At 33.8% G+C, this 14,559-nt stretch overlaps 1 protein-coding gene across 1 annotated transcript in view; it reads right to left on the minus strand.

Annotated features, from left to right (window-relative positions):
- LRP1B (LDL receptor related protein 1B) overlaps positions 1-14,559 on the minus strand; it is a 1,885,740-nt gene that overhangs the window by 268,443 nt on the left and 1,602,738 nt on the right. The window contains exons 53-56 of the mRNA XM_082465229.1: positions 9,987-10,115; positions 6,711-6,833; positions 2,809-2,949; positions 1,500-1,687 (exon numbers count right to left, since the gene is read on the minus strand). Coding sequence (XP_082321355.1) covers positions 1,500-1,687; positions 2,809-2,949; positions 6,711-6,833; positions 9,987-10,115 — 581 coding nt within the window. The remainder of the gene's footprint in view (positions 1-1,499; positions 1,688-2,808; positions 2,950-6,710; positions 6,834-9,986; positions 10,116-14,559) is intronic.

Genomic DNA, 14,559 nt, shown 5'->3' on the forward strand with positions numbered 1-14,559 from the left:
ATTCTTCTTAATACAATATTGGGTCTAAAAACTTTTTTAATAAATATAACTTTCTTGGTATTTTACTTTTTATCTCTATTTTTACGCAGGGGAAAATGATTATTGTACTTGTTAGGTTATATCTATACACAGTGACCAATGTAGTTAAGTTAATCATAATACCAGAAATTCAGAGATTAAAAATGGCAAAGTGGTTGTCTGGCGAATTTACCATTAGATAGAACTGACTTGTCATAGAATATCAAGGCTGTCAAGGAAAAACCGAAGCATCTTTGTAATACACACTTTTTTTTTCTCTAGCATCTTTTAAAGAAAGTCACTTAGTCCCAACTGAAATACTTTTAGACGTGAGAAATTTGGCAACTCATTCCAATGTAGGGAATTCTAATGTTCAAAAAGTCTTTCTTATACAGAATCTGCTTCCCAACTCCTAATTCCAACCTTGGAAACCACTCAGAAAGGTACGCTCCTTATTCCAGTACTTCATATATTTAAATACAGCTGACTAGCCATTTTGCTCTTGGTAAAACTTCTTCCAAAGGTGTGTTTTCCAGACCCCTTATGCCACTGGCTGTAAAATGGGGATACAGTACAGTTTGTCAAGGTTCCTCTTAAAGTGTCACGTCCATAAATATGCACAGTACCCCAGGTATGTTCTGATCAGTGCAGAACTCAGTAGAACAAAATCTGAACTCTGTACTACTCCAAACTGGATTAGACTGCCTCTGTGGTTCGTATAAGCCACGTCCTTTTGCTGATTCATACAGAGCTATTGTCCAGTTAAAAACACTAATTTCCAGGTGAATTGCTTTTACTGAGGTTTTCCCACATTTACATAATTGATTTTAACCTAATGCACCACTTCAATATGTTTTTTTGTATGCATCCTCCATTCCAATATATTGAAACAGAGATGTTTTCAAAAGTTATTTCTGTCAATCAATTCTGTCAGTGAATCACATTCTTCAGGAAAATGGGACCAACAAAAAGCAATTGGAATGTTAGGCATGATTTACTTTTAGTGTACCTGCACTCAGTCCTAATAATTCATGTGCTCTGTTTTTTTTCTTTCTGTTTATTTGAAAAAATATTGTATTCTCCAGTGTTGTGGTATATAAATGATTAGCCCATTCCACTTCAAGGATGTATGAGAGGGAAAACGAAGGAAGCAACGGGAATTTAAGAGAGTTGCATAAACATTTATGCAGCTATTAACAGCAGTACCTTCCTCAAACACTGGTCGTCCTTTGCTTACTTTTTTCTTTATGATCGGCATTTATTAGAAAACATTTTGATTTTTTTGTCTCCACGAGTATATTCTCACAATTTATATACCACACTATTATTATGGTTTGCATATACAAAAACTCTCCATTTAAATAGTTTTAACTAACGATATTATAATGACTTTAAGTTTTACAGCTATATTGGATGAAATCATTTTTATTGCCTCAAATTCTAACCTGTCACATGATTTTCTGTCTTTGATGCGTGCCTACCTTATAACTGGCTGGAAGGTCCTGACAATCTTGAGAACATCCACTGACTTTCCTACTCAAGCATTCATTTACATGGCAGTTTCTCTCATCTGATCCATCGCCACAGTCATCCTTATTGTCACAAAGACCTCCACTGGGGATGCACCTGCCATTTTTGCACATAAAAAATGAACTGTTGCATGACTGTTCTGGAAAAAGAAAATAAAACAAATGGAACATAAAGAGCATGCCATTGTTTTATACTACAGTTGTTGAATACATTCACAAATATGATGACTTGTCTGTCAAAAATTATAGTAAATATATGTACATATAAAATGCTTTATATTCAGTGTAATATTTTATACATGAAGAAAATCAAGGGCAAACTGTACTTTCATGGTCAACACACTGCAAATCTAGCTTTACATTGAAAATTAACAATCAAAATAAGCACCTATATTAAAATTAATGGAGTATTTCTGTCTTCATCTATACTGTGAAGAATGAGTTCAAAAGTGTAATGATAGCTTGACATTTCCCTCAAGCCATAAGTCTCCGAGAAATATGTGTCACTAAAAATTAAGAATCTGGAATAGCTAGATATTCCTAAATTCTTTTTCTTCCTGGAAATATAACATTGATATTTTTAAGTCCAGGCATAAAAAAGACACTTGCAGTGAATCATAGTTGTCACAAATATAGCTATAGAAAGGAGTTCAAGTTTTGCAGCTACTCACAATCTGATGATTTAAACATTACTCATTACCATACATGATAAAAGAATGCCTATTAACATGTAAACTACATGAGAAAAAAAAGTAATTGGGTTTATTCTAAAATGTATAACTATGTATTCAATCTTTGGAATAGTAAAGTGTAAAATAGACCAAGTTTGGCTACATATATATTTCTGTTCAAATGATATGCAATTTATTTCATTTTGCCTAAGTTTGAATAATATTGACTCTATTTCAGTAAATCTCAATTTCTTTTATGATTAAATTTTCAAATAGGTCCATACAGGAAAATTATCTTCACATAAAATAATACATTAAGAAAAAATGACTTCTTTAAAGGAGCAGGATGATGGATTCATCTGGTTCATTGCCACAAATCTTCATATTTGGGGCACAGACTTACATTTCTATAACTAGCTCCAAAACAAAGTTGATTACTAGGATCCTGCATGGTATCAATAGAAGCATCACATGCTTAATTATTTGCATCTCCTCTCATTGAATATTATATGAGACTAAAAAATAGAGTCACAGTATTGCCTTAAAAAAACAAATTTTGGAATAAACATAGTATTATATATTTTCTGTACCTGCACTTTTACACTTTGGGTTTATAGGTGCTTCATCAGAATGGTCTGGGCAGTCAAAGTCTCCATCACACTGCCATTGACTATTTAAAAGACATCGTCCATCAGCACAACTAAATTCTTCTGCATTGCACTGTCGGTATCCTGGAGACAAAGAAACATTCCAATTCATATAACAAATATTCATTAAAACTTTATTTCATAATGTACACTAAACTTACTTGACCATGTGAGTTACCCAGGCCTCTTATGGGAAATGTTTCTCATTTCTTTCTAGGGCAGTTACAATAATTGCAAGAGATATTTGTGGTTGGAAGTAGGATTAAAGTCCAGAAAACAAAGTTGGAAACAAGGCACTTTTATTTTGTTTCTAAGTAAGGAAACAAGAATGCAACACAAGTATACAACCTCTGTTCACTTATTATCTATATCCTAAAGATTTCCTTTAGAATGGAAAACAAAATGAAAGCTACTCAAAATTATTTTCAAGACTAAGCTTGGTTAGGTATAGTACTAGAACATATGGATGAACTGATTCTGGGTTATAATAATAATTTTCAGAAGCTATCATGTCATGTTTATGTTTGGGAAGCAACATTAAAAGTATAAAGAAATTGTTAAAATGAGAAAATTAAAATCTAATTCATAGAGCAATAAGCACAAAACTATTGTAATTATCCTACATATTGATTCTTAGAGGCATTAAAAGGCTTTGTTCAAAACACAGTATCAATCAAGCAGTTGTTAATGTTCATATCTAAGCCAGTTTGTTAGTAAAACTCATTTGATTTTGAATATTATGAAGTTTTAGACTGGATTTTTTCCTGAGTTTGTTAACAATAAAAAATGTCATTTCTATTATAAACTTTCTGGTAAATGTAGGCAAATATTTTACTTTTGAAGAGAGAATGTAAGATTTTTATGGTTTAAAAATAAAATTTCAGCAGAAAAAAAGATTCAACAATGATTATTTAATTGAGATGTTTATCATATTGCATGGCACAACTAGATAGTTCTAAAATATCCCCAGTTTCCCTAGTATTCCTTCCCACCCTCTCATTCTTCACTAGTTCCTCCTCTTTGCTCAATACATATGTTCAAGTCTCTCCCAGTCCAATAACAATAAAAATCCATCCACATAACTCTTAACAAGACATGTCCCTTCTTCCCTGCTCAGTCCAGTCCCTACTCAATCTTCCTTTCACTTACTTACCTCTTTGCTTTCACTTACTTTCATTCATTAAAGTCTCACTTCTGCAACATCTACCTGCTGAAATCCCTCTCAGAGCTAATAAATATCAAGTGGCAGCTGGTAAATTCACAGGTGTCTCTGGCTCCTACCTGCTTCACTGTCCTCCAGTGCTTGATGCTGTTGCCCATACTATCTTGGAAATAGTTTCCTGACTTAATATTCATAATCCACTCTCCCAGCCTTCTTTCTAACTTTGCTTTTGCTATTCCCTTTTCACCCTCTTTCTGTATAAAGTTTTCTTCTGTTCTACTCTAAAATGTTACAGGGGAAGCCCTTATTTCAGCCTTTAGTATATGGTTTTCCCCTTTTCCTTTCTACAGTGTTGGGTATTATCATTCTTTGTCATATTTTTTTTAATTAATTAATTTATTTATTTATTTTTGGCTGTGTTGGGTCTTCGTTTCTGTGCGAGGGCTTTCTCTAGTTGCGGCGAGCGGGGGCTACTCTTCATCGCGGTGCGCGGGCCTCACACTGTCGCGGCCTCTCCTGTTGCGGTGCACAGGCTCCAGACGCGCAGGCTCAGTAGCTGTGGCTCACAGGCCCAGCTGCTCCGCGGCATGTGGGATCTTCCCGGACCAGGGCGCGAACCCGTGTTCCCTGCATTGGTAGGCAGACTCTCAAGCACTGCGCCACCAGGGAAGCCCCCTTTGTCATATTTTGAGTATCACCCTTATGCTGATGGCCACCAGGTTAATATTATTTGTCCTGATCATACTCTAGAACTAAATTTTCAAACACTCACTATACAGCTTCATGTGACTGTCTGATTAACACTTCATATTCAAAATGTCCAAAATTAATTATTTGTTACATCTCCTCTCCCACACCAGCAAAACGGCCCTTTAACCTCATTCTACAGCTCATTAACAGCAACACCATCCTCCAAGTCATCCAAGCTAGAGATTCTACTTTATCCTCCATCTCTAACTGTAAATGCATTCTGACCTAATTCTGCACTTTCCATTCCATCAGTTCTGCCCTAGTTCAAAACCGCAGTGTTAATTATCATAACTATTGCAATAACCTCCTAACTAGTTTATTTTCTCTTTATGGCACCTCTCCCTCATGGCAATATTTCATCCACTCTGCTGAAAAAGATAGTTCTAAAATATAAATTTGACTGAGACATTCCCCTGTTTCAAAATGTGTGCTGGCCACTGAGAGGCAAAATAATTAAATACAAATTCTTTAACATTGTATTTGAGACTTTTTAGAATCTAGCTTCAACTTAACTTTCTAACTTCAACTTATCTCACAAAAGACTAATTGCTATTCCTCAACCATGTTGATTTGTAGTTTTTGTAAACATATATAGAATTTACTGTGTCTGGAACTGTTCTAAGCACTTTACAAATATTAATTTATTTAATTCTCTTAACAACCCTAAGAGTTAAGCAATGTTATTATGTGTTTTTTACAGATGAGGAAATTGAGGTACAGGCAGGTGAAGTAACTTTTCCAAGGTCACACAGCTAGTAATTGGCAGAGCCAGGATTTGGACCCAGGCCATCCGGTTCTAAGGTCCAGGCTCTTAACCACTATGTCATGCTCTCTAGCATCTAAATATGATTTCCTCTAACATTCCCTGCTTCTGTTCTTTAGTGCCTCAAAAATGATTTTCTCAGCTCTGATTTTGTGTATTGTGATTCTTATTCCCATATGACAATTATGTTATTGTTCTATATTGTATTTCTGATTTTCCTGTTCATCTGTAATTTTTTCTAGTGGGATCTCTGTCTCATTCATCTCCATATCAACCAAATATAGTGTCTAGCAGAGGAAATATACTCAATCAGATATAACTCTACTTCAGATTTACATCTTGAGTTATGATGTAGCTTTTAAAATATCACATTGAATCCATGACTTAATGGTGAATTAATATAAGAACAGATACCCATTGATCTCAAAGAGATTTATATCAAAGACGCTGCATAGGGAGGACAAAGGGAAGCTAAATCTACTACCTTTCATAGGTATATGTGGATTTCACAGCTTTTCATTTTATATTTATTCATGTATACATTTAAATATTTTACAAAAATACTACGTTCACATAATATTTCAATATCAACTGGGATTTTTAATATACTAATTTTTATCACAGAAGTTATATATGTGTTCATATATACATTATATAGATATGATGGTTAGATAAATATATATGTGACAAGATAAATTTCATAATAATAACATTAAATTTTAACAAGTAAATACATGTATAAAAAGATAAAGCAAAAGAAAAATGTTAAGTATCTAGATTCTCTGATAGTTGTGAACTGTATTCTTTTTTCCTCACTCAAATATTTGATTTGGCTATAAGATTGAACTAACCAGCTATATATTGTCTTTAAAATAAAAGGTATTTCAAAGTACTTAAAACCAAAGACATTTTTATCAACATTTTCCAGTGTGGTTCTTGTTAAGAATACACTACAACAAGTAGGCATAATTTTCAAATAAGTGTGTAATTATGGTAGAGTTTAAAGAGGTTATATGTGGTGTGTCTATATTACTGAATTTACATGTTCTTAGTGAGATTAAGAAATGTATTTCTTTGTTTTTGTTATTTATTTATATAGTCCTGGAGTCATCTTAAAAGACTGTTACTCAGCCTGAGAATCTTCTCCATGAAAAGTTTATATATACTTACCACACTGCAGTGACTCATCAGAGCCATCTCCACAGTCATCATCATGGTCACAAACGAATTGCTTGGGAATGCATACTTTATTATGGCACATGAAAGCATTTTCATCACATGTGTTATTGGGAGCTAAGAAAGACATCACAAGAAATTAAGTTAGATGAGCACCTATTTTATCTTCCCCTACGTTATGAGTTTGGGAAATGTATGTTATTATACTCAATACACTCAATAATTCATGGTTATTTAAAAAAGGAAACTTAGCTAAACATTCAATATATCAGATAAATTAATAATATATATTAATATATGTATTTCATTATAAGTAGTATTTGAATATATGAATATAAATATATATAATTCAAAGTTTCAGTGCTAATATGTTCAACAATTCTAGAGTGACCTTGAAATTTCAGGCCATTTAGCAATTTGTAAGTTTGCTGAAGGAGGAATTCAAAGGTTCATATGTGATAAAAAATCACTCAACTATAATAATGTGGCTGGGTTTTTTCTCTCCTCATGCTTAAGCTAGTAAAGTGATAAAAACCTGCTTTTTTGTGAAAAATGGACCTGAAAAGACCACCAAGTGCTAATGCTCATGATGAAAGTGAAAAGAAAATCAAAAGGGCTAAGAAAGTTACTGTTTTCAAGAGGAAAATAAAACTTTGGGGTGACTTCAAGAGTAGGGTGTTGAAATAGGTTAAGTTAAGATCTATGGTGAGATGAGCCCAACCATAAGTACCACACTGAATGAGGGACATCGATCCATAAAATGGAACATCAATCCTTTTGGAATACTGATCCATGAAAAGTATTCTCTAGCAAGGGCCTTAACCAGCAGGAAAAATGGTTGATTAAAATGTGCAGTAAAACTTCAGCTGACTTGTACAGAGGAAATAAGCTTTAATAGTATATGTATAGCATCATAGAAGCTTGATTATTTAAATATTTTAATTACTCTTCTTACATGGAAAGGGTAAATGCTATGATACGACTCAAGGTTTGGGATATTTCAAATGTTAAGAATCTGCTATATGATGGATGTTAACTAAGCTTGTTGTGGTAATCATTTTGTAATAAGATATAAGCATATCAAATCATTATGCTGCACACCTAAAACTAACACAATATTGTAGGTCAATTATATCTTAATTTTTTTTAAGTGAAAAAAAAAAAGAATCCTCTACATGTTATTATAGTACACTGGAAAGGGGAGGCTTTGCAAAACGTTGCTCTTCAACTTATAGTTTTATCCTAAGAAAGCTATTTACTTTCTTGGTGCATCTGTTTATTTATCTGTTTAACGAGTATAATAAAATCTATCTGATAAATTTTCTGCAAGAACTAGATAAGGTACATGAAGCAGATTGGCTCATTTTAGGTACTCAGTACATTCCTAGTTGCTGTTTCAATTCCTATCTATACAACAATTATCTTTGGCAGATCCCCAAAAGCACTTCACTGAGATACTGTGGAAATTCAATAATGTAAATAAAAGCACCTACCAAAATAACTGATGTATAATGGGCACCTGAAAAAATTTACATGCCTTCCAGTCTCTCCCCTTCATGTCTTAATAGGCACTTTCCTCTACCTAGAACACTTCTCTTGCTTTTTTTTTTCCTTCACAACTGAGATAACGTTATTACTTTTCTTTGAAATCCTTCCATGAGACTTCTAAGGTTTTTTACACAATATTTATTTGTGATGACCTAGTATCTTTTCTATGTATCATTCTGACACTTAAGTTATTATAATTATTCTTTTACATGCTTATCAGCTCCCAATCCCCAAAGTGCCCCACACTACATGAAAAAAGGAAATCTCTGCTTTCAAAACTCAGTAATGACTATAAAGAGACATGAGCAGGTGAAACAAAAAGAATTACTTAAATTTAATCAAGTGTAACTAATTTTCAACAAATTTATTTTCAAAAATGATACAGAAGCCACATAGGAGCAGCATTCAAAACTGCCCATTATAATCAAAGTAAAACTCAGTTACTAATCACTACTCTAACTTTTAACTGTGTGACAGCTTATATAACTCAAGTGAATTATGCCAATTCTAATGCATGAATTATTCTTTAAGATACTAAGCAACAGAGGCTTATTTGGAATTAATGCTTTCAGGTCACTTCAGTACAATTTGTTGTATTTTAACATAATTTACTTAATAGCACCCATGTGGTCCAAAAGTGTTAATATGTGTCCTGGAGCATTAACTTGCTACAATAGCAACAGTATACAGGGACCATCTGGATCCCTGAATTGATGCATAATCCTTTATTATGTAGCCCTCAGTGGCCCCACTGACCTTTACAGGCACACATATCAGTTTCAAGATCAAAGTGATTTATGCTACAATAGCATGAGCTCTGTGCACACAAGCCTGCCTCAAAGTCTTCTTTTTCCTTCTCTGCTTTAAATATCTGCCATATACACACACCCACATACACACACTATTACATTATGGCTTCAATTACAGTTTTAAAGACCTGAAGACAGGTCATCAGAGAGATGACTGGTAGACTTCACTTTAATAAGCAGATTTCACAGCACTGTTCCTAATAAATTGCTCAACAGATCCCCTATGTGACCTTGGGATCAGCATTCAAATACTCAGTCCCTTCATTCTCCTGATCATGCAAAGGAATTTATCTAAATTTTTACTATTGAGTAATCCCCTGAAAATTTCCTGAGGTGACCTAGGGTTAGAAACTTAGTAAACTGTCTGGCCTCCAAAGGTGTTCCTCTGATTCCCCAGCTTCATTCAGCTATAAACATACTATTATTACCTGACCTAAGGGCTAATATCCTATCTGTAGGACTAATAGGTGTTTACTGACCTTCTGATCAGTAGTTATTTAGGATCACAGCAGCCATTTACAGAGTATCTGTAATAGGCAATCTAAAAGCCTTCAAGGGGAGTGTGGGGTGGGAGGGTGGGGGAAGATGCTAAAAAGGAAGTAACAAACCCACCACACACACGTACACAGCGTAGTTAAATTATCTCAGAAATGAAGTGAAAAATCTTCGTGCATCAAAACCAGTTTTAAAATGGTTAATCCCTCTGTTCATGTTGGAAACACTCTGAACAGTGGTTAGAGGGGTTGCTGAACTATTATGATGACAACATCCCACCTGATTAATTCTGATACTACGTATGAGTACAGGGATTGGGAAAGTGAGAGAAAAGGTGACATGGTGAGTACTACAAAAGCAACTGTCTGAGGATGCTGCAGCAGCTTTCTTTCATAGACAGCCCCATGAGTGTTCATACCACAGCCTGCTGTGGAGAGCTCATCGCTTCCATTTGGACAGTCCCTTTCACCATCACACAGCCAGTGTCGGGGAACACAGGCACGGGAGCCCTGGCAGCTGAACATGTCAGGCGCACAGGTGATGGCACCTGAAACCCACCAAAAAAAATGCCATTAAGATCACACACAGCAGGTCCGCTGAGAAAGATCTATAATTTCATTTCCTACAGACAAGAAGGGAAGCAGAAGAATGCCACTGACAAGGAAAAAACTGTAGTTATTTGGAATCATCACATATTATCCATCCCCTATAGAGAGTTTCCTCTCAGAATGCATTCCTTCTCAGTAGCAAGTATTATATTTCTTAAAGCTGCATGGCAGAAAATAATGAGTATGTTCTCCTTGTAAAATGTAGCAAAACATAGAAATCTCATTGTGAATAAACTGAGATAAAATTTCAAAAGGACTGAACCTATAAGGATAATAATAATAACAGTATTTTTATTGCTTAATATATGCTAAGCACTTAACATATTAACTCACTTAGTCCTCACAATCACCCCAAATGGCAGAACTATTATTAGTCTCATTTCACAGAAAAGGAAACTGAGGCTCTGAGAAGTTGGAAAGCTTGCAGGAAGTCACAGATTGCATAGGGAGCCACATGTTGAACTGGGAGTCCAAAACCTTTTTGATTCCTAAGTATCTTCTCTTAACCAGTAATATCATTACTGTTCCTCCCCACCTTGTGTTGTTGAAAAGTATAAATGTATGCATGTTCCCTTTGCTTTTATACACTTTTATAAACAGAATCTACCTTTTCTTCGCTCTATCAATTCAATGTTCCTTCAGCTGCATGATGTTGTTTTCAAATGTATACAGGAAAAAAAATGAAATGCTTGTTGACTGTAAATTCAAAGGGTCATGGGTGGTTTCTCTTTGTTTTTCTCTATATGGGCATAGGGTAATTGAGTAAAATTAGCAAATGATTCATTCTCCTGGTATTTCCCAAGCCCCAAGTACAGTTATACATATTGAATGGTTTATTTGTTATGTATATAAAATATTTGTTGAGTGAATCAGTAACACGCGCCCCAAATTTAACTTCCCTTTAACTTCACTTTCTTGTGACCAAATGCTACCCATAGAATAGATGTTAAAAAACAAGTTGTAAGAATTATTAAAAAAATGTTAGTATCTCCAAGAAGAAAATATGACTGCCTGGATTGATGGATAGTTGTTTCCAAACCTTTAAAGCTACTTTAATTGGATTACCAATCATCATCTTACTTTTCAGCCATAGAGTTTTTATGAGAAGAACATGTTTTTTAATGCAATGTTATCAATATGGGAGTACTGCAGGGTGACAAAGTGGAACCTCCTGGTGATCTTTTTCAACATAAACATGTCTCTTCCTACATATACTTTAATTGGGAGGACAGGATGGCAAGTGAATATTGAAAAGTCCCCCAGGTAATTCAGATTTGCTTATTTGTTGAGGATCAGTGCTAAGAGAATGAGTTTAATATGATATCTATTACTGGAAGAAATTATAAAGAAAATCTATTAAACAAATGTTGCTTTAATTTAAAAATGAATTTACTTGCTACCTATTGTCTTTAGTACTTTCTATAATAAAATTCTCTTCCTACAAGTTATTTTTACATTATTCCTCCTTATCTATTTTTTTAAGCTTGTCATAAGAACATAGAGTGTCACCTTCACTCTTAGACTCTCAGTTAGTGCTTTAATTTCCATAATATTTTTATTATTTAGCTGGAGATGCAAAAAATTGCATTCTCTCTGCTAAGGAAGTTTCGATATATTTAGCGCCCCTTGTCTACTTCCTTATTATCACTCCAATTTATTCCCAAGGTAGGCATGATAGATATAGCATTGATTTTACTGTTGAGAAATTTAACTTTGTATGACCTTGTGGAAGACTAGTGTCTGAGTTTCACTCTAAAATGAGCATTATGAGTAGATAATTACTAAGATACCTAAAACTATAAAATGGCATAAAGCTCTTTGCAGCTAATTTTCTGGCTCCCTTTAAAGTGGTTCAACAGATTCTGTGTTAAGAGCATGCCAAAACATTATGGTCAATTTAAAAGAAAATTAGCCAAGGAAAAAACTCATGGCTTCCTTCCATAATTACCACTGTCATCTGGAGACGCATTGCCTTTCTCAGGGACATGAATCCCAAGGGAGAAGGAAGACAAGCTGAAGGAATTCTACCAGATCCATCTTGGGTACCTACTCAGATATAATATTTGATTGGTGAGAGTTACTATCCAATTTAGTAAGTATTTCAGAAACCTGAATTCTGTTCCTAGTTCTGTCATCACTGATTCACTGAGTGACTTCAGGCAAATTTATTAACCTCTGTGAGTTTTTCTTTCTTCATCTATCACATGATGCAGGTGAACTAGACTGTGATTTTTATAAGTGAATCCTCAAATCCCAAGTCAGAACCACTATGTGCTTATGAAGAAAGAATATGTCTACATCAGAATATTTGGAGATGGGGATTAAGAATCTACATTTTTAACAAACCTCTGAATAGGATATTTTGTACACTAAAGGTGGAAAACCACTGAGATAAATTATTTATAAAGTTCCTTTCCAATCCTAAAATATTAAGTCTAATTCATTGACTGATGCTTGGTCTAAAGCAGTAATTTTTATGTAACAACAGCTTGGTAGCATATAAATTGCAGCCTGTGATTATATTAAATAGACTGGGTGTTTTGATGACAGGTAAATATGTTCATTATCATTAAATTCTTTAAAAAACTTATCAGGACATTGATAGACATTGACAGGACAATACCACTCTGAAAAATAAGGGAGGGAGCAGGAGAAACAGAACAAAAGAGAATGGGAATAAATTCATTTATATAGTACACATTGGCCATGTCAGCTGATCACGATAATTACATAAGGTAGATGTCTTGTAACCATTTAATAGGTAAGGAGTTTGAGGAATAAGGGATAAAATGGACCAGCCCATGATCACACAGCCGGAAAATGCAGACGTGGGAGAATTCAACTCTGTATGACTTTAGAGTCTTTACCACTTCTATTATACTGTGTCCACTTAAGGATAGAGGTTATCAGGGGAGCCATTTAGTGTAGAATTAAACAAAGGGTCAAAAGCAAGATAATTTTAGAGACTGGAAACATGTTCAACCTGCTGTAAATTGGTAGTCCTTTTGTTAAAATTAAACAGGGAACTCTACTCAATACTCTGTAATGGCCTATAAGGGAAAAGAATCTAAAAAAAAAAAGAAAAAAAAAAGAGTGGATATATGTATATGTATAACTGGTTCACTTTGCTGTATACCTGAAACTAACACAACATTGTAAATCAACTACACTCCAATAAAAATTTTTTAAAAAGAAGTATTTAATAGCAAAGAGAAACAAAGTAATTAAAACAGACTGGCCAGTCATCTAATTAATTAATGATTTCTTTTTCCTTTCAGAGGTTTTTGATAGTAATCTTTCTACATTTATCTTTATCTGTTGTATAACTAAATTGTTTCAGCTGTGTAAATAAAAAGTAGATTTTAGGTGGCTTAATACAGGAAAATAAATTGCCTACTTTCTGAGGATATCTCCAATTTTATGATACATACAGAGAACTTCATTTTAGTGTGAACATCATAAATCTTATATTCCTTTTTCCATGATAGTGACCTAAATAGCAGGCCACAACTCCTGAAAATTTTAAAAATGTGTTAAGTACACTTAACTCCATAAGTGAACCTTCTTCTATGACTCAGGTCCTTTTCTCTCTTAAATGAGAATGATAACAGTTATGAAATAGGATTGATATAATGAACAAAGAATATGAAAACAGATCAGAAAGATAAATAGACAGATAGACATGTAAATAATTTAGTAGAATGCCTGGCCAACCATAACAAATCTATGGAGATTAGGTTGCTTCCTTCTTCTACCTCTTAAAAAATTCATTTAATAATTAAATTTAAATTATTTGTTAAATGTCCGTGATTAATTAAAAGCAATCACATTGGTTTTTAGCCAATGTAGTTGACGTATAGTAAACATAGACATTTGACACTCTACCTCTAATCCTATAAAGCTGAATGTTAAAGTACATTTTAAAATCATATACAATAGTCTGCTTCCTTAATTTCCATTTAAAACAATTCAATAAGAGTAATTACTATAATATACAAACACACACCATGTGTGGCTTATGGCAGTATAAACCTGCATAGTAAATTTGGATGGTGACTTAGCAATACTTATCAAGAGCAATGAGAAAGTTTTCAATCATTTGATCCAAGTAATCCCAATCATTGAGATCCATTCTAAAGAAGTCACTGAAGACTAGAAATACAATTTGCAAATACATTAATTGAGTCAATATTCAGCAAAAAATCCTAAAACTCTAATAGTAACTGTATATATGAAAAATTGTAGATTGATAAGTTGTCATAAAAATAATAAAAACAGTTACATCGAAATGTATATACATACAAGCTTAATGTTAAGTTTGACAAAGTAGAAGACAAAGTTTTCTGTATACTCTAAGACAATAGAGCATATGTATCATACTCC

This window comes from Balaenoptera physalus (genome assembly GCF_965194825.1).
Source record: "Balaenoptera physalus genome assembly, chromosome: 6".
Classification (NCBI taxonomy): Eukaryota; Metazoa; Chordata; class Mammalia; order Artiodactyla; family Balaenopteridae; genus Balaenoptera; species Balaenoptera physalus.